Source organism: Colossoma macropomum, unplaced genomic scaffold (assembly GCF_904425465.1).
Source record: "Colossoma macropomum unplaced genomic scaffold, Colossoma_macropomum, whole genome shotgun sequence".
Taxonomy (NCBI): Eukaryota; Metazoa; Chordata; class Actinopteri; order Characiformes; family Serrasalmidae; genus Colossoma; species Colossoma macropomum.
Genome location: NW_023494798.1, coordinates 21,912,636 through 21,939,559, shown reverse-complemented (window position 1 = coordinate 21,939,559; position 26,924 = coordinate 21,912,636). Strand labels below are relative to the sequence as shown.

The following is a 26,924-nucleotide window of genomic DNA, read 5'->3' as shown; positions in this document are numbered from 1 at the left end:
TTAATGTTTTGCTTGGCATTACTGTGCTCTGTTGGTTTGTCTTATCTGTCTTCACTGCCAGACTAATCCTTTGGTTCCTCCTGTGCCCAGACTTCCTCCTATTGTTCACTCTTAATGAGAACAAAAAAGGAAATCACACATCTCTCTCGCTCCCTCTCTCTCTCTCATTCTCCCTCTCTTTTTCCCTCTCCTATAAAATCACACCTTCAATGCCAGGGCTCTGGTTATGTCCCCAGAATTGTGAGACATACGGGAACATAAAAACCAGTGGAGAACTGGGGACAAAACCACAAGACAGGAGACAGGAACCCAGCAGGTGACGAGAGGTACATTCTGTCCTTAAGGTACCTGCACTGTGTGCATTTTTGCAAAATTGGCTGTATTTTCTATTTCTTACAATTGTTCTTGCACACTTTAGCCACTTCGTGCAACTTAATGTTGTATTTCATGTATTAGTGTGCATATGTATGTGTGGGGATGGGTGCTTTAAATGATCATTTTTGTTGATTTTGCTCAAAAACACACTGTTCATTGTTGCAATAATTACCATTACTGATGTCTGGTCATTATAGGCTCTATGTCCAGTGACACAAGTGATGTGTATGAATTGCTCAATTGTTTCAACTTGCTTTTCAGGGTCTTAATCTGTGCAAGAGATGTTATGTCACAGTGCGTGTGCATTTTGTTACATTTGGCATTGATCCTTCATTTGGGTAGTTCATTTTAGATGCTTTGTAGATACTTAACCTACCTTTAAGAGAAATTCTGCCAATTTTGAAAAATGTCTGTATAATTTAGTTGACCTGCAAACAAAGTCATTGAGAGTGTTTTTATGTCAAATATTTAATTGTAGAAAAACCTATCAATTTATTTACAGCAGTGGTGATAGGAACCAGGGCTCACAATGTCTACAACACAAATATATTTCACAGAAAACACTACACTGGGCTTAAACAGCTCAAAAAGCAGTGCTGCCATCAAAAAGGCTGAAACACAAAGTAGCAAAAAGGCAGACTTTTTGCTCCTTATAAAAAGACTAATTTATAATTTTGTGAATGAGGACATGATGATTTTAATGTTATAAGTCAATAAAGTGTTTGCATTTTTTTACTGCTTTTGCAACTATAGCCACTTTATTTGCTATTCAAAACAACCAGTGGACCTACACATCTTAAATTTTTATATATAATGTTGATAATTGTAGAATGGTGCTAAATTTGAAAAAAAAAAAAAAGATGTCTTTAGCTATATATATATATATATATAATATATATATTATATATATATATATATATAGCATATAACTCACACCATGAATTTCAAGAAAAATTAAAAAACACTTTTTAGGACTAAATCTTTTTTCAAAACGAATGAACTCTTTGGATGTCTGGATCCTTTCATCACCACCATGAACAATACTGACTTGATAAGTTTCTCTACAACAGAACATTTTAAATCAAAATAAGCTAAATGACTTTGTTCACATCTAAATGATTTAATTATGCAGAAATTTGCAAAATTGATGCAATTTCCCTTTAACTTACATTTCACTAAAAGTCTATTTTATTCACCTTAATTTTCCCTAAAACTAACCTCCAACCTGGTCCTAACCCTAATAACCCTAGTCCAAATCCTAAGCCTAACCCCAACATTGTAGATTCAGTAGATCCTAAAGAATTTCACTAGATCAGAGGTTGACAACCTTTTCTAAATCGCAGCCCACACAACTGACCACAAAAGCTTCCAGAGCCCTTAAAATTTTATCCATCATATCATTTAAAGTGCAAACAAATATAACAAAATAATCAATGTAGCAATGTAGTCGGTTTTGCTTGTTTAATAATGTCATGCAACACAATAAACACTAAAAATAACTGTACATTTTCTAACTCACCTAATGAGTTAGCTGATTTTGTTTGGAACTACAAAGTGCTAGATGACATGCTGAAGAAATGAAAGTTGCGAATGGAGGCCTATCTCTGTACAGTGAGTTAAGAAGCATATTTGTTTTGCCTCCAGTTGATGACTTAATTTGTTTGGCTTCAAAGCCTCATTAAAAAAAGACCTCTGAGTTCAGCACAGAGTGGTAGTTTATACACTGAAAGGCCTTTATACACCAAAAAACGATTTATTTCTGCAGTATTTTTGAACGACAGTAATTAATTAGATCATGTCTATAATCGATCATATCCTGCAGAAGCAAATGTGATTTTTTCGAATAGGGAAAATACAGCACAATTTTATTCACACTCTGTTTGATACTTGTGCTTTCGCTGGTAACAAGATTCTGTACTACTTTCACTTTTCCAGAATGGAAAGTTAAGGCTTAGTACTCACTGCTGTATTTTTCTTTGTTTCGGTTTATACTTGTCTTTCTTGCTTTTCCCAATCTGAGATGCTGTGGCTGTTTTACTTGTAGGTGGTTCAGCCTCGAGATCTTTCCGTTTGAGATGCCCTGTTTATAACCATTTATCCATGATAGTTCAGTTCCATACAAATGAAAAAGAAACATTTTATTTGGACTGAAAATGTAACAAAGCAAGCAGTTTTGCCAGACTAATCAATGAGGGCAACGTAAATTGTTCTATTTTTGCAAGTAATTAGTCATATTTAAAATAACGTTTGGTTAAATGTCTAGATATTGCAAAAAATTACCACTGCAGCCCACTGGGGGGCCGCTGCCCACTGGTTGGAAACCACTGCACTAGATAGTTTGTTAACAGTTTGAAAATCTGTTAATAATCTATAGTGGGCTATAGTGTACTATCTAAATAAAGTGAGACGTATGTGACATTTAACACAAATAGTCACATCCATAACCACTTCATTTCAGTTATTAAGGGATAAGGAATAGTTTAGCCATTTATCAAATTTAAACAATTGTCCACTTACCCCAAATGCACTTGACCAGCAAGACATATTTAGTGTCTGAAGTTTGCTTCTTTAGTTTTGCACTGGAGCTATGAGGCTAATGTAGCTAACTAGAAACGGAAGCTTATAGGCACCAGAGCATGTCATTTTCCTAAAAACAGTGGTATCAGCCAATTTGAAGCTTGAATTTTGTCTGTACACATGTCCATTTGTCCATACAGTGTTGGAAACCACATAAATAAGTAACTTCAGACACCAAACACATCTTGGGTGATTGACTACATGTAGGCTAAGGGTAAAAAAATGTGCAAATGTGATTTTCTATGACTTTAAGGGGTTAAATTTTGTTGGGACATTTAATAGCTTTGATTAAAAGAGGATATTGTGATTAATAATTAATCAAGCCGCTTCTCCACGTTTCTCACAGATGGAGAGGCTTCAGCTGAGAGGATGGAATGCAGTCACATGGCTTTTCTTCCTTCATTTAACAGGCAAGTGCTTTCCTCTTTGTTTGCCACTCCAGTGTGCTGGCTTTTATAATTTGAAGTGTGCTATATTTGTCTGCATCGTGTGCATATTGAATATTGAAAGTTGAATTCTACAGCATATATGTAATTTCATGAGAGCAGCAGAGAGCCACAAAGAGACAGTATGTTAAATTCTCTCTTCCGTACTCTAGGTTGTGTGTCAGCAGCGGGGTCCGCTCGCTGTAGCCTGTTTGGCCGGCAGCACATACACACCTTTGATGGAGTCATTTATGAGTTCCCTGGAGACTGTAGTTATATGCTGGCTGGAGACTGCCATCGCAGAACCTTCTCAATACTGGGTAACTCCACCCTGCTCACAACAGTCATTCTGTGTCATTTTCCTATATATTTTATGATTAGAAGCTATGAATGGGCAAATAAAACATCTTTCAGCACTGGCTATTTCTGTTTATATCCAGGTTCATTGTTTTATTTGAGGGTGTGTATAAGGGTTGATGGGGGTATGTGTGCTTGTATTTACTAGACGCCCTTATCCAGAGTGACTTACAAAAAAGGCAAAAAGTGGAAGCCAAACCATACAAAGTACCTAGACAATCTGCAAGAATTTATAACAGAAAACACATCTAAAATACATTATAATCTTAATAAACATAAAATTATAAAATTACACTTTTATTTTGACCTTGAGGACAAATTAAATGCAGATGTTTTGTTCTGCTGTGTGTATAGGGGATTTCTCTCAGGGCAAGAGGAAAGGAGTGACTGTTTTCCTCGGAGAGGCCTTCGAGTTGCATCTGTCTGTGGATGGAATCCTGTCACAGGGAGCAGAAAGGTAAACAACACAGATGAATGCATTAAAGCAGCTGCTTATATACAGTATAATACCTTGCAAAATGCTTTAGGCCAGTCAAGAAAACAGCTCATTTTTAATGCTTTGTTTTTGTTATGTCCACAACCAAAACCAACTTCCTTACATATATCCACCAATCTACAGCAATTTAGCTAAATTAAGCTTTATCCAATCAGAACGGAGATAATTTACATATATCATTGTTAGGCACAGTAACAAAAACTGCCTGTTTAATTCTAAGGGATAAAGAGTGGTTGGAAAATGGTCCTGTAAAAGTGAATTATGATGGTATGATGGTACATAAAACCATACAAACAAAATAAAGAACAAGAACAATTAAGAATATGGACCCTTTAAAGAAATATTATAGAGTTTTTCTACCTTATCTCTATCTGCTGCATCTGTAGTGTACAAATAATCACCATGGACAGTTATTTTGACACATTTCACTGTATTTAGTAACAAAGCCAAAAGCCTGTTGACTCAAAGCATACTAATAATAGACGTCAGTGGGCAGGTACTGAATTATCTGCCCATTGGCATGTATTATAAGCATCTACTCCCTGGTTTCTATTATAAGTGTGTTTTTGGTCAATGAGTTTTCTGTTCTATTACTAAGTATCTTGTAAATGTAAAAGTAAATGAGTCTGAAGTACACTGGAGTATTCCTTTAATGAAGTATTGACTAACCTAACCAGGTATTTGATGGTAACTACAATACTGAACTGCCCTAAGGAGAAGTTTAGGAATGGTTAAGCTCACATACTGACAGACATTAAATCACAATTTATTGTGTTAAGGTTTTTTGTTTTTGTATTTATTCTAATGTTACAGTTTTTCTGTAATTAAATATATCTGCCCTGCTTTAAATATAAATTTCTCAAATAGCCTAAGACTTTTGCATATTACTGTATGTGTAAGTGTAAAAGTGCTTCTGAACAATCTGTATGTATTGACATAAGAATTCTATATGTGTGTGTGATAGGCTCCCTCTGCCATACGCTTCGAGCTCTGTGTTTGCGGGTTTCGAGTTGGGCAGTGTGCATTTGTGGAGCGAGGAATTTGGTTTCTCCATCCGCATCGACCCTGCACACAACATTCAGGTCACCCTCACCAAACACCATAGCAACCACACCTGTGGTCTCTGTGGCAACTACAACTCTCTCCCTGGTGATGACTACACTGCACAAGAAGGTGAAAATGGTTTGGGGAAATGGGTGGAGCCACTTCCCCAAAGCAGACAAAACAACAGGAAATTAATGTGTACTTTATCAGCACTGTGAGTGTGTGTGTGAGACTGACTGCTTTTTCTCAGTAACTCTTGTTATTCACCAATTGTGAGTTTCAAAGCTCAGTTTATCAGCTCTGTTTAAATTTGTATTATCAGACAAATCAACATGCATTATAATGCAAAGAACTACTGTGTGTGTGGGTGGATGTGAACTGTTATAGCATGTTACAGTAATGACAAGAGGTATATATATTGTATGGATATGTTTGTCATATACACTGAAAAGTTTGAGTACCCTGCCTTTTCCAAGTAATGTTAGAAAGTAATGATTTTTATTGCTACTTTTTAATTAAGTGAGAAAATCATACAATGGTATTTGTTAATAAAAAAAGCAATTGGCTAATAGTTTTTACATATTTTGGAACACTTCAGCATCATCTTAATCAGAGTGTCTTCCTTTGTATAAGAAGCAAGTTTTAAATAATGATATGACTTTCTTTTTCTAAACTATGCAAGAAGGACATACTGAAAATCTTCTGGCCCAAAGGCGATTTAAACACCTGAAAGCTTTGAGAGCTAGTGAAAGCTGATGTCACAACAATGCGATATGATGATAAAATAAGAATATGTTCTTAATGACCTGGCTTGTTAAATTAAAAATTAAAAAAGTGTCAGTTATGGTATTGTTCCCCACTTAGTACTTTTGCCTTCAGTTTTCCAGTTTTGAAAAGGTAAATGGCAAGATCTAAATAGCTTTCTGTTTAATGTTATTGCAAACTAACAAGAAACATATGCTCATGTATTATAAACATTTTGATAAACATTTGATGGGAAGTGTATAACTGTCTGTGTATGTATATGTTTAGGTTTTTTAACAGAGGATCCATATTATTTTGCCAATTCCTGGGCCATGAATGGAGCATCAGAAGCATGCAAGCGTGTAACTCCACCTTCTCAGACCTGTAACAGCACAGGAGCCTCAGCCAAGGTCAGTCAACAGTTGTCACCTGATAATAAGCTTTATTTGTGCTTCCCAAAGGACTATATATATATATATATATATATATATATATATATATATATATATATATATATTCTGACCGGCCTAGAGGACTAGATGACTAACACAGACTGTGCTTTGTGCATTACATCTCTATGGAAAGCGTGTCTAATAGAGTGGACAGTAAGTGGGAACTCCAGCAGCACTGCTGTGTCTGATGCAGTCATACCCGCATGACACACAACAGGCCATCACCACGTCAGTGTCACTGTAGTGCTGAGAACGATCCACCATCCACATAATACCTGCTCTGTGGTGGTCCTGACAATTGAAGACTACAAAGTGCGCCTATACGATAAGTGAAGCTGATAAAATGGGCAAGAGTAAAGATAAAAGGAAGTGTACTTAACGAAGTGGCCGGTTGGTGTATATATTATCATTTTGTATAATAGGATAAATAAAATAATGGTGATAAAAAGTAAAATATCAACAACAGTAGTAAACAAAACAATAAAGGGGAAAAAATAGTAATAGAATTAACAGTTATCATATATGCTGCTTTGTAAAATTAGTACCGAGGTTGCTTGTCTAATCTCAATTGGTAATATTCAATTGCATCCAAAAGAATGATAGAGGGCATACAGAGCCAGACATCCATGTATATAATGACACTAATCCATTTAGTTAAAGTAATACCAATAATAGAATTTTAAAATCTATTGTAAGAGAGGCTTAAAGCCTGAATTGATGTGTTGCTGTTAACACCCTAGCTGCAGAAATCTCATCACATGACCAAAATACAGTCAATAAACCACAAGTAACACCTATATGTTCTGTTTTTCATAGGAATCTCTGATACGTACGTACAGTTGTACGCAAAATTTTCATAAGTAAAATAAGTTAACACATCCTCTACAAGGAACAAATTTAAATCTGTTATTATTCTCTGCAAATTTTAGTGCACAATTTTGTTTAATTGCTAGGATTAACATATTAATTACATGTGTTAACATATTAACTCATTAATATACAATATGTACCATAACCTCTTTGCATTAAATTCAACAAAATGTGTATCAAAATGTGCAGAAGTGTGTTCTCTGTAGAGGATGTGTTAACTTATTATCACATATAAAAAACATTTCTATGTAGATATTTGAATATAATAACTTTTTTCATTTTTTGTGTGTTTTTGTGTATGTAGAACCTGATCTCGCGGTGTGAGGCACTGCGTACCTCTTCGGTGTTCCTGCGCTGTGGTCACCTGGTGGATGCAGACGCATTTGTGTCAGTGTGTGAGTCAGATGTGTGTCAATGTGAAGATGGTGAGGAGTGTGTGTGTCAGGCCCTATTGGAGTTTGCACGCACTTGTGCCAGCCATGGACTGGTACTGTCTGAGTGGCACACACAGAGCCTGTGCAGTGAGTAACATTTATACATATTCACAAAACAGACAAATATACAATACGTGGACAATCATAGACAAACACATACAACATGTGGAATGTAGAAACATACATTGGGGGTTTGTGTGTCTGTTTAATATTATGGTTTGTGTGTGTGTGTAGCTCCAAAGTGTCCAGTAGGCATGCAGTACAGTGAATGCTCTCAGGCATGCTCCACTTCCTGTCAGAGCCTCAACATCCATGAAGTGTGCAGGGATGAGTGTGTGGATGGCTGCAGCTGTGCAGGTGAGAGACCGTTTAGAGCATTTGCCTTTGTGTTGTCGTGTGTTCATGGTGTCATCAAACGCATGTGGAGCCAGAATAATATCATAGCGCGGAATTATTTTTAAAACTGCAGTGAATACACTACACATGAGAATACACCAAGTATTATGCTCTCTATACATTTACTTTCAAGAAGTGCAGTTATGACTAAAGTTCATTTATAGTGAAATAGTTTATATCAGAAGAATTCATCTGCAAATGAATGGTTTAAAGTTCATATTCATCCAAAGATAATTTGTATATATTCATATAGACGTTTCTAAGAATAGTGTTAATAGTGCCTCAAACCAACACAGGCTCCTGAAGTGCTATTCTGTAGTCATTGTTACACCCATATTAGCAACACTTAATCTAAGCCGATTTTATCTATGGAAGTTATTAATGGTGGCAGAGAATCCCCGGAATCATCCACCATGGTAAACAAAATGGTTCCAAACCAGATACATTTTGTCCTACATGCATTTGTCCCTAGAATTTCACTGGATTCTCTGAATTATAAGGTCATTTAGCTGTCGAAATACAAATAAAACATCTGACATCTAACTCTTCTGAAATGACGTTGCACAAAAGAAAGTCTACTATTAAACTTACACATAACAACACATATTCTGATGTCAATTCTGTTTGCAGCTCTGTTAACTTGAGTGTAGCAATATTCACATTTCATCTCCTTAATGATTTCATAAATTCAGAGGATCTAGTTACATTTGGATGAAAAATGTTGTCGTTGGAGCTCTGTTTATTACAGGACATGAGAGCAGCCATTTTGCAAAACACTTTTCATTTTCCCTAAAGAGAAATCAGTTTACACTTAGAGTTCCTAATATGGGCATGACAACGACGTCAGAATGTCTATATGATTTCAGAATGCTATAGGAACGTGGTGGCTTATGTCTGCAAACATCCAAAAGGAGGCACTCTCGGTTTTACTCGTCTATAAAACAGCAAAGATAAAATAGCATGTTTGGGATTTAAGTCTTTTAAACACAATAAAACCACCCCAAACTAATATTTCAGTTTGTTGAAAAACTTTGTTACGTTAAGGACTTAGAAATTCCACATAAAGCCTATTATGACTAACTTGTATGCTAGAAGACTAGAGCTAGATGCTGTTTCTCTGATACGAACCAGCTTGTCTCTGCCACACAGCTATAAAACACTGCTACATCAATGATCAGGTTTGTGCCGGAGTTAGGATCCGAATTTGGTGCATCTTTACATTTGAAATTAGGTTGAGAATTTTACTTTTGACAAAAATGAGTGCATACTGCTGTATACTTTTTTCCTTTTCTTTCTTTTCTTTAGTTTTAGTTATTTTCTTGTTCTAGTCCTTATTTTAAATTGAATTTTGACCCAATGACTGATCACATGTCTAGATGTCCAGCTTAATTAGATGTTTCCTGACTTACAATAGAGGGGCTCTTGTCTCTAGTAAGGGCACAAACAGCTGCTTGTATGGATTTTCAACAGAATGTATATTGGCCTCAGCATAGGCACAAACAGATACTTGTAAACTTCACAACAGAGTGTATGTTGTCCTGACATAATCCTTAACAGATGAACTGATAGCTGCAGGGCAACTACTCAGTATAAAGTCCTTGCTTGGAAACCTGTTGATCAGACTGTGTTGGCAGACAGACAGCATGCTTTGAATAAAGACATCTTTCCTGCAAACCCTGTTCTCCTGAACATAGAACACTAGAAGGCAAATGGTTGAGCACAGCAGGGACATATTTGCGTAATACGTGCTGGGTGTTGTAATGAGTGTAGTGGGTGTTGTTGAAACGAGTAATATTTTTTCTGTGTACTTGAAATATAAGTAATTTTGTCCCAACCTTTAACTGGCTATAAAAAGTCAAGTGATCTTTATTTCTATAGCACATTTCAAAGACAACAAGTGTTGGCCAAAGTGCTGCACAATAATATCAGTTAAAATAACCACTACTGACTAATCAAAACTACACAATACATTGATCAAGGAAAAGAAAAAATAACATGCATACAAAACAAATCAGATAAAAACAATAAAACAAAAAAGAACAAGGAAAAAATTTCAGTCTTTTCTGTATGAATTTGAATCAATTTCTTTGCATATCTAGTGAAAATGTTTCTCTGGGCGATGTCTATGTGTGTGTCAGTGGGTAAGGTGCTGGATGGAGATCGTTGTGTTGACGTGTCACAGTGTTCGTGCCAACATACGGGGAAACGCTACCCTCCCGGCTCCACTATCTCACAGGACTGCAACACATGGTAGGACCAAACACACCCACACACTATATAGTGCATCCTGTCAACAGACGGTGTACATGAACAGTAGAACTGCAACATGTTCACATAAATACATGTATACACGCTACAATATGCATGAACACACACCACTACATCGTGTCCTGTTGTTTTTTCCAGTGTGTGTCGCCATGGATCTTGGGAATGCACCAATGAGGAATGCCCAGGTGAGGACACTTCCTGTTCATAATCTGTCCCCCAACAAAGTTTTCCCCTCAGATTGTAAGCAATTCTAACATTTCTCTTACTCTGTGTCTCTCTGCAGGAGAGTGTGTGGTGACAGGACAGTCTCACTTCAAAACCTTTGATAATAAGTTCTTCACCTTCAGTGGCTTCTGCCAGTATCTTCTGGCTAAAGACTGTCAGACCAACCTGTTCTCTGCTATCATAGACACTGTGCAGGTACGTCTAAAACATTTCACATACAGAGTCATATCTTTATCTTTCCAGATGTTATGTGTGCTGCTTGGGCACCCCTGGTCAAGTGACGTTTTGTTTATTTTTAAGTAAATAGTAAGTAAAAGAAGTAAATGCAACCATGGACGCATTAACTTAAAAAAATAGCAATGGTGGCATGTGCAAACATTTTGACATCGAACTGAGTCAGTACTTATTCACACCCCCTGGCAGCTATCACAGCATGGAAACACTTTTTCTAGCCAGCTAGGAGTCTTTCTATTCCTATTTTAGAATTTTTTTACCCACTCTTTCAGAGTACGTCTAGTTCTGCAATATTCTTGGGCTGCCTTGCATACACAGCATGTTTAAGATCTACCCACATTTTTTCAATGAGTCAGGGGACTGTGATGACCATTCCAAATGGTTCAGCTTGTGTTCCTTGAAGTAGTTTGTGGTGGATTATGATTTTTTTTAAGTTTTGGATCATTGTTCCACGACCAGCTTCAGTTTCTTGACTGACTGATTTGCTGATATTTAGTGGAATCCATTCTTCCATCTATCCATGCAATGTTTCCTGTGCAACTGGCTACCACACATCCCTAAGCATAATAGATCCACCCTCATACTTAAGAGTTGGCAAGGTGTTCTTTTCATCAAATGCTGCTCCTTTTTTTCTCTAGACATACCTTTATTGATGTGTGTAAAGAGTTCTGTTTTTTACTTCTTCAGTCCACAGCACTTGTTTCCACAATGCCTCTGGCTTATCTAGATTTTGTTTTACATACTTCAGATGTTGACTTTTGTGATTAGGTTGCAGTTAAGGTTTCCTTGTTCCTTGCTGTCATGTGGGGGTTTTGCTTTGCCTTTCTGGCCAGCATATGAACACATCTGTTTGAGTTTTCATGGTCTTCCAGATCTTGCCTTGAGTTTGACTGTTGCCTTTAACTGCCATTTCTTAGTAACAGTTTGGACAATGAACAATGTGACCTGGAAGCATTTTGATAACTTTTTTATACCTGTCCCCTGCTCTGCAGGTATGAATTACCTTCATTTTCAGATCCTCAGCTAGCTACATAGAGGGCCTGTGGTTACTGAGTGTTAGCACAAGGTTTGAAGAGTCAGACAGTTTATCATGCTCTGAAATTGTCATCAACTATTGACAATTCTTCACCTGCCTAGCCAGTGCTAATGAGTCATATAAGGCCTAACAAGTTAATTAATTTCTGAGATTTTATGAAAAGACTCAAATATAAAGTGACTGTGCATTAATATTTGCCAAAAATATTTTTTTTAATTGCTTGCTACAGAGATTGTGTTTACTTCTTTTAAGTTAGAAATCAATAAAGTGTATATTTTACCTTGGGTGCCCAAAAGCACAACTGCAACAACTGTCTGTGCCTGTGTTTATTTGTTTGTATTTATGCTAGTGTGCAGATGACCAAGATGCTGTGTGTACACGTTCAGTCACACTGAAGTTCCACAATCTGGCCAATCAGACGATTAGGCTGAAACATGGTGGTTTGGTCTCAGTGGATGGAATGGATGTTCAAACCCCATTAATCAACGGTCTGTCAGTGTGGTATCTAAGAAGATGTAATTATTCAGCATCATGTTCAAAGCTAATAGTTATGCATGTTTATGTTTCTCTATGTTTCTGTGTGTGTGTGTGTGTGTGTGTGTGTGTGTGATGTGCATATGTGTGTGTGTAGGACTGCTGCGGGTCCAGAGCACTGTGTTGTCATCTGTGAGGTTAAACTATGGAGATGATCTTCAGATAGACTGGGATGGCCGTGGACGTGTTGTGCTCAGGGTAAGTCCTATGTCTAAAACTGATGATTAAAAAGCACATTAAGTCTACTATTATGTGGTGGTTTCTGAAAACATGTTGGAAAAATTCCACTCCCACAATGCACTGCAACAGCTAGATAATGCGAAAACAGTGGTAATCGTGAAAACGGAAGTTTTCTTTGGGTACTATTTTGCGATGAAACGATTTTAAAAATATGTTTTAGGCCAAAACATTATCTCAAAACAACCGTGAAGGAATGTCTCAGGCATTAGGCAACATATCCAGAATCACATTATGTAATAACTCTCTGTGAGGGAGCTTTTAAAGCCATTAAAAATCAGATGTCAGGTTCCTGTCACCACCTGTGTGAACAATTCTGACTCTTTAGCCTCTCTAAAATAGAGCATTTCATATCAAACCATTCTGAATGACTTTGTTTACTTCTCTACCATTGAAATATGCAGAAATGTAAAAAAAAAATCAGTGGAACTTGCCTTTAGCAGTAGTGTGCAATCTTTTACATGACTCATTAATTATTTGTGCAGTGCTCTGTATGGTGCTCCCAATTTTTCTGATTAGGAGACCATTTCCAAAACAGCATTGGTGTGGGTTTGTGTACATGTGTATGTGTGTCACAGTCCTCACAGACAAATTATTATCATCTTCATTGATGCCTACTGTTCTTGTGTGTGTATCTGTGTCTGTGTGTGCATGTATAGCTCAGTCCAGTTTATGCAGGGAAAACCTGTGGTCTGTGTGGCAACTATAACGGTAACCAAGGAGACGACTTCCTGACGGCAGGCGGGCTGGTGGAGACGCGGGTGGAGGGTTTTGGGAATGCATGGAAGATGAATGCAGAGTGTGACAACATCCAGAAACAACCTTCGGATCCTTGCAGCCTAAATCCAAAAAGAGGTACACATTCATACACACACACAAATAGACACAAATGCTCATTCAGTTCAAATGTCTCAGCAGCAGTGCAGTTATGATGGAGACACTGGAGAAATACCGTATGGTGGAGTGCATTAAGTATGTGAGTATGTGAAATACATGATGTCATGTCTGTGCCAAGTATATAATCACAATACCTCTTTCAGCACTAGATGGCAGCAGATCTACGACCATGCTTATTTTTAGATGGCGTGAGGTGCCTGAACCTGAATATTTGCCTTGTATTTAGCTAATCATGGGGAAACATTTGGCTTGTTATCATGGTCCCACACATATTTACAGTACTGTGCAAAAGGCACCTGAAAAATGTATATTAAAAGCCCAATTATTTGGGCAGTGAGCATTTCTTGTTCAAAAAAGGGCAACATTAGAATAAAAACAAATAAGATTATTACAAAAACTATTAATTTTCATGTATATCAGTGTTTTTGTTTAACCATTTCCAAACCTGTCCTTCAGAAAGGCCAATATTATTTGTGGTAATCATTCAATAATTGGTTTGGCCAATTAATCCTTTGATTAAATTAGATCAGGTGAGTTGTTTTTTGTACAAACCCATGCAATGGCTAGGGGCCTCAAGGAGAAATTAGAAACCAAACCTATTTTCTTCTAACTAGTTCAAAAGATATCAACTACATTCTTTACTGCACTAATTTTCTTAGGCCTAGATACAGACTTTCGCACAGTATTGCATATATAGTTGTTTTCAAGTTTTTTTTTTTTGATGGGGGTATTCAATTTTCTGTCTATGTATATAAACATCAGGTTTTTTCAGGTTTTTGATGTTAGGTTTAGAATTGGGTTAGGTGTAGCACAGCAGCATTTAAATACAGTAATACAGAAGTCAGTGGAAATGGACTGATGAATGAAAGGTCAAATTTCCAAAAAGACAGAAATACAAACTTGTATGTGTGCAGTGCGTTTTGCAGAGGAGGCGTGTGCAGTGCTGCTGTCGGTGAAGTTTGAACCGTGTCATCATGAGGTGAACCCGGCTCCATACCTGAAGAACTGCCGCTACGATGTTTGCTCCTGCGCAGACGGACAGGAGTGTCTGTGTGCAGCCGTGAGCAGCTACGCAGCTGCATGCTCTGCCAGAGGAGTGCTCATCAACTGGAGGGGACAGGGATACTGCGGTAACACACACACACACACACACAAACACGCAGTAAGGACCACTTAGCAGATGCACGCTTCAATTCCTCACTCTCATAATTACATAACTTTCTTATTAGTTTAATAGTAGAGACTAAATAATTAGTAATAACTGAATAACATGTCTGTAATTAAAGTGGAATTCCAGTGATTTTTCAAAATTCAAAACAATGCAAACAAAGTCATTCAGAGCAGTTCGATTTGAAATGCACTGTTCCAGAGAAACTTCAAAGAATCACAGTGGCAATGAAAGGAACCAGATGTCTGAAGAATTTTAAACCCTCTAAAAGCTACCACACAGACATTCATTACATAAAATGGCTCCAAATATGTTGCCTGATATCTGAGACATTGTTTTACGATAGTTTTGAGAGAATGTTTTGGCCTAAAAGGTGTTTTTTTAAATACATTCATGGTGGAGAGGTACATGAAGGGTGTCATACGGAAAAAATAGTATCCAAAGAATATTTTCTTTTTTCAGATTTACCACTGTTATACCATTCTCAACATTACATATAAAAACTCAGAAGACACATGTAGGTCTTCTGGTGGTGTTACATAGTTAATAAAATGGCTATATTTGTCTTGTAGTCATTACAACCCCTGGTTCCTATCAGCACCACCGTAAAGACAATCTGAATCATTAAGTTTCTGTACAATACACCATTTCACTGATCACTCTGAATGTCTTCGTTTACAGCTAAAAATGAAATATGCCGAAATTTTGAAAAATTGGTTCAATTCCCTTTTAGAACTTTACTCATTTTCCATCATTTTCTTTCTTCAACAATGCCTCATAGGAAGTGTGTGTAATTTTAAAAATGAACGTTTGTTACATATGTGCTTTTTCTCCATTCACTTTTTTTCTCCAGAACTGACCTGTCCAGGTGACCAGGTGTATGACATGTGTGGGAGTGTGTGTAATCAGACATGTCGATCTCTGTCGCTGCCGGACAGTGAGTGCCGCAACATGTGTGAGGAGGGCTGTTTCTGTCCTCGGGGGCTTTATCTTAGCAACATAGGAGAGTGTGTGCCACCAGACCAGTGCTCCTGCCACTACAATGGAGAAATCTACCAGCCCAATGATATGTTCGCTGACCACCACTCCATCTGGTCAGTCACACACACACACACACACATGGATGTACACACTCAGACATTAAGTCCATAAAACAAATGTAGTTTTAGTCTTTTGTTCATGCTGCAGTTTGTATTTGTATATGTGAGCTGTATATTCCACCTAAACTAATACAGTGTTGCATATTTTTATATTGTGTTTATATTTTTAATTATTTTTTTAGGGCTGTGACTATACATTATATTAGTAATCAAGTAAACTGGTGAATATTTTGATGATTAATCAGGTAGGTGAGTTTTCAATCAGGTAAATGAGACAAAAGCCTTTCAAAGATTCCAAAAAAGAAAACCTTGGAAGCTATTAAGAAATTAAAGAAAACTAATTCATATAATAAATATCATTAATTGAGGTATTGTGACAGCCCTCTTTTTTGTATTATAATTTTTATATTTCTGTGAGCTCTCACCAGAACAAATTCCTCCTATGTAAACACATTCTTTGCTGATAAACCAATCTGGTTTATTATGATTGTAGTTACTGTGAGAATGGCTCCATGCGCTGCAGCTCCAGCGAACTTCCAGCATCTGTGCTTTCGGATCTTTTCTTTGATGAACCTCCACTTTCCCGAGGTACATACACCTGTGTGTCCTGAAATCCAGAACCTGCTTTCTTCTTAATATTCAAATGTAACATTATGCGCAGTAAAAACAAGAAGTGATACCCATTACACTTCACTAATCATAAGAACTTTTTAGAACATTTAATACAATCCTTACAGAACAGCATCAGTGGTTGCTGCATGGTCTCTTTTTCACATGTATTTGTCAATGCTAGAAATGCTGACTTTCCCCCCTATTTATGTGTTTGTGTGTGTTGATGCAGAGCGGCGTTCTGTCTCCTGTCCGGCTCCGCTGCAGCAGTTAAAATGCAAGAGTGTGAGAGATGTGGGCATAGAATGTGCTAGAACATGCCAGAACATAGACCTGGAGTGTGTGAGCCAGGGCTGCATCTCTGGCTGTGTGTGCCCTCCTGGGACGGTATGTGTGAATACCACAGCTCATGTATTATAACTTGTAGTGAAAAAAATCTAAATGTGTTTCTGATAGAGCGTTGTCCTTTTGATTGCTGCTTAGAGGACACTTAGTCTTACTACGGTGTAAAAAATAGTCGGCCAGTTCAACCAAAAAACATTACTTTATTTGATAACAAGCCACTGAACTAGTCTAATCAACGCAAATAAATACTTTGCTTGAAAGAATGGATCATTCAAAGTGTTTATTAAGGTTGAATAAAACTAGTTAATTTACTTGTTACCACGTGAAGTAACTTTTGAAGTTGAAGTGACAAACCATTTTTTATAGTGCAAGTTTTTTAAATGTGCAATGTTTTGGTTTCCCAGACCCAGTTTAAGCCTTAGCCTGGATTAAATGTCATTTAAATGCTGAAACACCTTTAGCATTGTAATTTAGTCCAAGACTAGGCTTCCCTGTCTATGAAAGTGGCCTCTAGAAGTCCAAAAGTTTGTAGACAATCCTTCAATTCAATTAGTTTAAAGTGCACCCATTGCTAAAAGTATTGTTAATAGAATTGAGCGCTTTGGAACAGCTAGACATGCACATAAAGCCACCATACTAAATGCCAAGCAGTGTTTAGAGCAGTGGGTCTAGTGGGGTTTAAAGCAACCCGCAAGCATTGGGCTGTGGAGCAGTGGATCTTTGTTCTCTGGAGTGATGAAACTCCATCCAATACCTTTGGAATGAGCTGGAATGACATTTGTGAACTGATCATCCAGCACCTTGCAGCTTTGAACAGTTTTACACACATAAAATCATAATATTTTTCATTACAATACAAAATGGCTTTGGGACACATTTACCTCAAAACATTGGGATCTAATTGTTCACCATGTGGCAATGAGAGACAGCGATGCACTGACTTCTGCTCTAAAATGCAGGGTGTGGTTAAAATGAGGCTTCATCTATGGACTAAAACTCTTTGTTTTTGAGTAGTGACATGAAAAGTTATTTTTTGAAAACATTTTGTGTTTGAAAAAGGAAACTCACCATAAATATAAACCTTTCAACTTTAAAATAAAATAAAGAAAAAACAACATTAAAACACAAAAAAATTAGTATTACTAATTACTAAAAGTATTACTTTTACAAGTTGGAATTTAGGGGTTAGGGTTTGGGGCTGACACCTCCTGGTAGAAAGTACCCTATAAATGATGATTTTGTATGTATTTAAGCATATTACCATATCACATATTGCCTTGGGTTTAAATAGCTCACAACATAATCCTTGTGAATAGGTTTGAATACTTAATAGCTTTTTTAATGTGGGACCACAGTTTGAGCTAATTCAGTAGAGTGGTCCATCTTTCCCTTTACATTTTATTGATATGATATTAATATATGATTATAAACAGACTTTTATTGCATGGATGCATTTAAATGACTTAAGTTGGATTTTAACTAGTTTTCTGACCATCTGCAGGTTCGACACAGAAAAGAATGCATTCCTCCAGACCAGTGTCCCTGTTTCCATAACAACCATGCTTACGCTCCTGGACAGAGCATTAACATTGACTGCAACACTTGGTAATCACAGCTGTCCCACAAGCTGTCATTAAGTACTGTGCTACTATGAGAGAGTTACGTGTCATTTTTCCCCTGTTTGATGTTCTCTGTTCTCTGACAGTGTGTGTGGTGGCCGGCAGTGGAGGTGTACTCAACGAGTGTGTGATGGTGTGTGTCGTACAGTGGGGGACTCGCACTACATCAGCTTTGACGGACTGAAGTTTACATTCCCAGGACCATGTCAGTACATCTTGGCTCAGGTAAGTAACCTACTGCACCTTTCCTTCTCTCTCAATGTTCATAAATAGATAAATAAAAACAGTTTAAAATTATGTGTCTTGGCAGTAAGTTACTGTCTGTAAAAACACCATATAACATTAAAGTAAATACAAATAAACATCAATACAATTAAAAGTAACATGATTTTGGTTAGAGGAATATGGTTAGAAGAGCAAGGTTTGGTTCCTAGTTGCATGAATTTGATCAATTCCATCAGCAGCACACCTGATTTAATTTAATAAAGGATTGATTAGCTGAAGCAGGTTTTAGATGGCACCTGTAAATACTGGACTTCCTTGAAGAGAGGTTTGGAAATGAGTCATAACTCATACACAAAAAATATTTTTTTTAGATGATTTATTCAATATTTAAAGTATTTGGGGAACAATAAGAAAATATGAAATGCTAAAAAATGTATTGTAATAATATATTAAGTTACCAGAAATATATGAGGCATTTTGGAAATTACTTTTATTATAACTTAATCTCAAAGCCGTACAGGTTTCTCAGTCATTTAAGAATCATATACAGCTCTGTTCATCATTTTGGACACACCTAACATTTCAGAATAATTTTTTACAGCTTCCTACAAATTATTTGAAATTTGTGAAGTTGCACAGGATTAACAAATTAGAATCATTTTATACATTTTCAGGGCCCAAATTGTTTTTATGTTATTGATCGCATTGATGTGATTGTAGACTTTTAAGTATTTAAGTATTTCTCTCTGTAGGATTACTGTAACGGCTTGGACGGCACCTTTCGAGTTCTGGTGGAGAACTCAGCCTGTGGAACCATAGGTCATCGCTGCAGTAAAAGCATCCATGTGTTTTATATGGGAGGACTGATCACCATGGAGCAAGGACAGGTCTCATACACACACACACACACAGTTTTTACCCGCAAATCCTCTGGCATACTTTCTGACACTGTTCTGTGTTTCTTCTCTTTTGTTGTTTTTTCCTTTCTCTGTCTACATTCTCCCCTATGAACCTACAACATTCTGAGCTACACACACACACCTGCATGCTCTGAACAGCAGGATAATCTTTCATCATAACATTCTGTATCTGCAGGTAAGGATGAGGAAGCCAGTGATGAAGGAGACAGATGTGGAGATTGTGCGCTCTGGACTCTACTACATCGTTCTGCTCGGAAAACACATCTCTATAACCTGGGACACTGGAACTCACATCACACTGCACATCAATGGCCAGTACAGGGTAATGGACACAAGTCTGTTTTTATACACTGTCAGAATGCTGGGTCACACAGACGTCCTATATGCATTACATATACGATAACTGTCATATTAAAACCTTGTAATTCTATTTTTTAACACCATTTGAAAGTGAATATTTCATAATGAATGGACCAATAGAAATCTTGTCACATTAAGGTATATTAAAATTAAGATTTAAAATTAAGATCTCCTGTAAAATTACCATTTCAGAGATGTGAGAAATGACAGTGACTAAATGTATCTTTTATACCAAAACAATTGTCTAAACCCTAAGCCCTACCCTAAACCTAACACTAACCCTGTTTTGGCCTTTCAGCTTTAAAAAAAATGGAACATAAAATCACTTTAGAATGTCAGTAGCATTTTGTTGGTCCTTTGTTTTTCTCTTTTTTTTAACTAATCCAGAACATTTTGTTCTGAAAATATATAAGAGCACACACGCTTTATCATCCCCTCTCTGTCTTCCTCTCTGTCATCAAACCTATACTTAAAGGACTCATACAATGGAAAACTGAATTTTCCTTACTTTTTTAAAATAAAAGAGTTTACTGTAGTATGTGCGTACATTGAAACTTAGCTGCAAAACAAACAGCCTGTTTTGAGTTCACTGTTTCTGTGATGTCACAAAAACATGTACATTTGCATATATCCACCCAACAGTTTAGCCCCACCCATTCATTATTAAGTTATAAGACCTATTTCAGTCCAGCCTGTTTTTTTAATGAGACAATACTGGGATAATTTACATATATCAATCTTAAAGGCACTGTAACAAGGGACAATTCAAAGGGAGAAAGAGAGGTTTGAAAATGGTCATGCACAAAAATTATTATGATTGTTTTTAGTACATAAAATCACATAAACCTAGTAAGTGGACCTCATAGGAAAAAAATAAAGGGGAAAGGGAAAATGTACAAAATGGACCCTTTAAGAATAAAGAAACATTGATTATCTTTAATTCTGTGTTTGTCTTTGTGTGTTTTTAGGGGAAAGTGTGTGGTCTGTGTGGTAACTTTGATGGCAGTCAGAATAATGACCTAATGAGCAGTAGTAATCAGATGGAGGTGGATCCTATAGACTTTGGAAACTCCTGGAAGGTCAAACCCAGCTGTGCTGATGCCATTCAGGTGACCACTGCACAGACAGCATGACTCCTCACATGGATAGAGCCTGTGTAATAATGTATAATAATGCATTAAATTAGATAGCACTTTCTAAAAGCATGTTTACAACGTGAGCATTAGTTATACATATATACATGTATTTATTTATGCATGTGCTCGTGTGGTTCTATGAACAGTTTTGTGTAACGGTTACACATGTAATACATGTCTGTGTCTGTGTGTATATGTGTTTAGGTGCCATCTCAGTGCAGTGCTGATATGGCGAAGCTGGTCACAGTGGAGCAGTCGTGTCGGGTGCTGAACAGTGCCCTCTTCAGGGAGTGTAACAGTGTGGTTAGTAGCACTTACATCAGCCAGTCGTTTTCACTTTCCCTTCAATTGCAATGCCATTCTGAATCATTGCTGTCTGTTTCTGTCAGGTGGACCCTGAGCCATACTGGGAAATCTGCACTCATGATACGTGTTCATGTGCCTCTGTGGGTGACTGCGTGTGTTTCTGTGATGCCATTGCTGCCTATGCTCATGAATGTGCCCAGAGGGGAGTGGTGGTGGACTGGAGGTCCAATGACTTATGCCGTAAGTCCACCAGTCCACAGTTGTTACATAGAGAAAAGACAGAAGCCCTCCAACTAGAGAATATTCATTTAAGCTTTTTATGTCTTTTATTTAAATTATAACAGTACAGCATGACAAAAAGCTTATAGAGTGACAAACAGTGCAGGGTAGTACACATACTGCAAACTAGACAGAGCAGCAACATTATGGGGAAAAGTATTTTACAGACAGTAAGTGTATGGAGAGCCGAGGAAGAGATGCACTGAAAAAAGTGATGCACTGAATTTCCTTGATTTAAATGTATGCATCATATTTTTACCTGATAAAATATTTTACATCAACACAGTGTATTTTATAGAGGTGTAAAGGTTTACAGAATTGAGAAATTCATTCATTACGATATGGTGGTGTCTCAATTCAGTACATTTTCCAGTACAGCAAAAACAAGGAGAAGCTGAAAATGTGCTTTATGTAAATTCTTGCAGGGCTAGACGTGATCTCTTAACAAAAATATCTGGGAACAGCCATGCTATGAGACATTTGGGACTAAGTGTAGGAGGAAACGTAGACTCTGGTATTAGTAGTACATGTATTTTGAAGTTTATTGTGTGCATGTGTGTGTTTCAGCACTGAGCTGTGAGGATTTGAATAAAGATGCAGGAGTGGAGTGTATGTGGAGATTTAATGCCTGCGGTAGTGCTTGTCCTATAACGTGCCAGCACCCAGAACCGTTAAACTGCCCAAATACCTGCCTAGAGGGCTGCCATGCTTCCTGCCCACCAGGTAACTCACAGCACACACATCAAATACTGTATACCTCCACTGCCCATCAAAAGTTTGAGGACAACTGGGCTTCATTTGAAAGGTTTTGTAAATATCATGCATCTATTTCATATTACTTTTGATTTATTTACAACAATTGTTTTCATGTTCATCAAAGTTTCTTTCTCAGTATGAGCATGTTTGCCTAAATAATAATTTGACAGCTTTTGCTTTGCTTTTCAACGCAAACTGTTAAAAGCATATTTTAGAAATGTGGTTTAAAAACCTAAAAGGTTTAAGTGCAGATGAGTGCTGACATCACAGCAAGGGACTACAATATGTGAGGTTTAGCAATATTCCCAAGCTAGTCCTGCTACACGTATACTCCTCAAAAACCCATGGTGATTCTTTAATATGTTTATATGTTTTAAATATGTCCTAAGTTTTTGCAAACTGACAAAGAAAGCTAATTTGTATTAAGGGCATTGTGAGAGTTTAGTGTGCACAAACATTTAATGAATAGTGTATTGTAAGCTGTGTATTTATACAGTATTATACTTGCACACATACCTGTGACATACCTACACTACACATACTGTATTCTTCCTCTCTGTTTTACAGGTGAAGTCTTAGATGAGGTTTTGAGACGCTGTGTGGAACCATCTGAATGTCAGGTGTGCATGCACAATGGAGAACGAATTTCTCATGGGAAGCAGATCATTCTGAATCATGACGACCCCCATCTCTGTCAGATATGGTATGTCCCGCCACTTGTGTACATGAATTTGAACATTTTTGTACACCTGTAATCAATGCTTGAATTCTGTAAATTTGTGTTTCAGTCACTGCGAGGAAAACACTTTGACTTGTGGTCCATGCCCTCCCTCTGGCCCTACCTCCACATTAAGCCCAATTACCACGTTTACCACACCTACACCCCTCCCCTTTTCCACGCCAGTGCCTGAGGACGCCTGCGACAGGGCAATGGACCTGGCTTTTCTGGTGGATGGCTCCTCCTCTCTGAGTGAGGAAGACTTCGGATTGGTCAAGCTGTTCATCCTGGGGGTAGTGGAGCGCTTTCGGATGGGTTCAGCCCATACAAGGGCTACTGTCCTCCTTTTCCACTCTGGGGTAAAGAGCTATGACATGCAAGTGCAGAAGTGGATCTTCAGAAAGATGGTGCGAGACATGCATTACAGTGGTGGCGACGTGGCCTTCATGGACGAAGCCTTCAAGTACCTGTCCGTGTACATTTACGACAAGAACAAGAGAGATCACGCTGGCCGTGTTGCCATTATGCTGACCGCTAGTGCCAACCCACGGCCCATGCGCACCACTCAGCGCCTGCTAAGAAAGAAAGACATCACTGTCCTCACCATTGCCCTTGGGCCTGACGTGAACCTGGCACAAGTCAATGAGATCACCAAGGCCACACCTAGTAGCCGGGCGTATGTGCTTAGCAGTGTTGGGGAGCTGGAGGATCGAGCTTTTGAGATTACAGATTACCTCTGCACCTTGGGGCTGGACCCAGAGCCACCCAAGAAAACCCCTACTCAAAAGTCCACCACTACCACCACCACTACTGCAAGCACTACAACCACTACCCCCATCAAACCAAATTCTGCCACTCTTCCTCCCACAGCTGCTGTTATGAATGCATTTCCCAGCATCCCCAGCCCTGGAACAACCTTTGCTCCTCAGACAACAATGGTACGGGACATCACCTTCCTACTAGAAGGATCAGACAATGTAGGAGAGGAAGGATTTAACCGTACCCGGGATGCACTAGTCGACGTTCTGGCATCGCTCAGCCAGGAAGAGGAGGAGCACTTCCGGATCACAGTGATGCAGTACTCCCTCACTGTTTCCATTGAGATCAGCAGGATGGAGCTGAAGCGCAGGGAGCTGGTTCTGCGCAGAATGCGACAGATCCGCTGGGGGGGCGGGGCCAAGGTGAACACGGGCCAAGCCATTCGCTCCCTCTATGAGTCCGTCACCACAGAAAGGCCCAGTCGCTCTCCAGACCAGATGGTGTTCCTCATAACTCAGAGCCCACCCACCGATGTGATCCAGCGGCCACCGAGCTCCATCCACACAAAGGTGTTCCCTATTGGAATTGGTCCCAATGTGCAGGAGACGGACCTAGAAACACTGAGTTTTCCGAATGCCCCCATCATGCTGAAGAATCCTGAACAGCTGAACACACTGGGCCCCCTACTGGTTAATATCAGTAGGACGTTTAGAAGGCCACTTATACCAACACTACCACCCAGAGCTACACTGCCCCCTTCAGGTCAGATCAAATAATACAACAGCATCTCACCTTTACGTTCCACTTCATACTTTTCATTTTTCTCCTGTTCTCCCATCCTGCAGTACTTTACATGAGGAATTGTATGTGTTTATATGTTTGTTTCTCTTTGTGTTGCAGTGCCCTGCTCCAAGCCTATGGATGTGCTGTTTTTGCTGAGAGACACTGGTGATCAGTTTGAGGACATGAAAACTTTTGTGAGATCATTTATAAAGAGCGCTGACATCGGTACATCAGAATGCTTGGAATGTATTCTGACTTGTATGCATGTACAAAAATGTGTTATTCTATAGTTTTGTATTGTGTGTGCTGTGTATTCAGGTGTTTCTCTAAATGTGTGTCAGGTCGTAATGGTACTCAGGTAGCAGTGGTTGTTTATGGTGAGAGGCCAGTGGAAGCTGTGTCTTGGAGAGATGAACAGAGTGCCAAAAATCTTCTTCAGCAGCTAGACGGACTACACAGCAAGACAGACAATGCACCACGACTGGGTAAGTGCCCCACAAAAACCGGCCACAGCTATCTGAACTGCACTGTTAGAGGTACACTTAATTATTTGTGCTCTAGCATGTCAAGACATAAAGCGCTTATTTGGTGGAAAATGTACATAATTTTGCTCTTACATGTAGGTGACATATTTGGTAGTCGACATTCAGTGCTAATGTAGTAGGGATAGAAAATATTTGTGTAATTGTACTTCATCACTATACTTAAGTATTATTTTGGAAGATTTCTAATTTACTTGAGTACTTGAGAGGCAGTTCTTGTGCATTTGAATTTATTGTTTTTGTATGGTACTTACTGAAACATCCAGTAAAATATATAGCAATGTAAAACGAAACTGTCCTATTAGTCACAACACTGCACACCACCATAAAACGTTTGTTATTTGTTAAAACATTTACTTTTTTACTTTTATATACTGAAGTATATTTAACTGCTGATATTTTTCTCTTCAAGCATATTTTTAGCATCATATTTACACTTTTAAGTGAGAGAGATTTTGACACTGTTTGCATTCTTTCACTTAAGTACATTATCTGTGCACTTTTTCAACCCCTGGTAGCTAACAAGTAATGAAAGCTTATATAAATTTAATTAGCATTGTGCAAACTCCATAATCATCACACACTTAACTCAAATGATGTTGAGTTGTTAAATAAGCTAAAATAGACTTGCTTTCTACTTTCTCATTCTGTATAACAGACTTTTATTATTATCATTTATTGTGAAATGTGTGTGTGAGACCGTGTATGTTCACTTTGTGTTGTTTTTTTTAAGGTGCTGCATTGCAGTTTGCGGTTCAGACTTCCATTTCCTCTACAAGTGGGGGTAGGATGGGTGTGGCAAAGGTTGTGGTAATGCTGGTGATTGATAGGTCAACTGACTCAGTGCAGGAGCCTGCAAATGAAGCTCTTACTGCTGGTGGGTGACATAATTATGAGACTTGGATTATCCTTTTTAATATAGCAGTAACTTCATTGTTGAGCTTTATGTATTTGTTATCCAGGTGTTTCAGTGTTCCCCATTGGAGTGGGTGAGCATTACGATCGCACTGAACTGGGCATGCTCACAGGCCCACACGGGCAGGAGAACATTATTCAGCTAAGGAGCACAGATGACCTGCTCACCATGGTTACCTTGGACCGTTCATTCACCGACAAACTCTGCAGGGGTGAGATAAAAACACGCACAAATACACACATCCTGTGCAAGAAATACAAATGATAATGAATAATGGTGATGGTGATGAGGATGATGATAATGATAATGTCCCTCAGCGGGTCCTCCTGGGGTGTGTGTGGATGATGATGGAAAAGAGAGGAAGGTGAGCTGAATTTTGGCTCGGTGCACAGAGGCCCAGCTCTTGAAAAAATCTCATTTCATTACTTACCATCAACAACAAAAACCACAAATACTTAACACAGTCTACCAGTATATCATGCTTTAAACACCTTATAATTCCTCATGTCACTTCACTCATCAACGACCAGTCCATCACTCCTTCTTAACCTTGTGTTGCACACTTTGGCTTCGCTGGAGACTCATTTCTCACCCTATAACTTTACCATTTTCAACAAAAGCGAAAATAACAAAAACGTAAGAAAAATGTGTTTTATTATTTTCACTAGAGTGATTTTACAGTTTTACATTATCATGGCAATTTGTTGCTCAAATGTGTCAGAAACCACTGTTTTTTTCAGTTCTGAAGAGTTATTTAAAATGGAATCCCATTTTCTCTATAT

General features: G+C 38.1%; 1 protein-coding gene across 1 annotated transcript in view; it reads left to right on the top strand.

Moving 5' to 3' along the window:
* The first annotated feature begins 209 nt into the window (after positions 1 to 209).
* The window catches only part of vwf (von Willebrand factor), a 40,209-nt gene continuing 13,494 nt past the window's right edge, over positions 210 to 26,924 (top strand). The window contains 34 exon segments of the mRNA XM_036585003.1: positions 210 to 269; positions 272 to 316; positions 3,299 to 3,362; positions 3,551 to 3,697; positions 4,089 to 4,191; positions 5,195 to 5,403; positions 6,307 to 6,428; positions 7,645 to 7,861; positions 8,009 to 8,131; positions 10,309 to 10,420; positions 10,577 to 10,623; positions 10,722 to 10,858; positions 12,283 to 12,421; positions 12,565 to 12,665; positions 13,364 to 13,559; positions 14,516 to 14,731; positions 15,623 to 15,863; positions 16,363 to 16,457; positions 16,711 to 16,865; positions 18,325 to 18,428; positions 18,529 to 18,667; positions 19,420 to 19,554; positions 19,763 to 19,909; positions 20,916 to 21,056; positions 21,288 to 21,386; positions 21,473 to 21,629; positions 22,236 to 22,391; positions 22,992 to 23,127; positions 23,213 to 24,663; positions 24,802 to 24,909; positions 25,026 to 25,169; positions 25,960 to 26,103; positions 26,189 to 26,353; positions 26,460 to 26,506. Coding sequence (XP_036440896.1) covers positions 210 to 269; positions 272 to 316; positions 3,299 to 3,362; positions 3,551 to 3,697; positions 4,089 to 4,191; positions 5,195 to 5,403; positions 6,307 to 6,428; positions 7,645 to 7,861; positions 8,009 to 8,131; positions 10,309 to 10,420; positions 10,577 to 10,623; positions 10,722 to 10,858; positions 12,283 to 12,421; positions 12,565 to 12,665; positions 13,364 to 13,559; positions 14,516 to 14,731; positions 15,623 to 15,863; positions 16,363 to 16,457; positions 16,711 to 16,865; positions 18,325 to 18,428; positions 18,529 to 18,667; positions 19,420 to 19,554; positions 19,763 to 19,909; positions 20,916 to 21,056; positions 21,288 to 21,386; positions 21,473 to 21,629; positions 22,236 to 22,391; positions 22,992 to 23,127; positions 23,213 to 24,663; positions 24,802 to 24,909; positions 25,026 to 25,169; positions 25,960 to 26,103; positions 26,189 to 26,353; positions 26,460 to 26,506 — 5,802 coding nt within the window.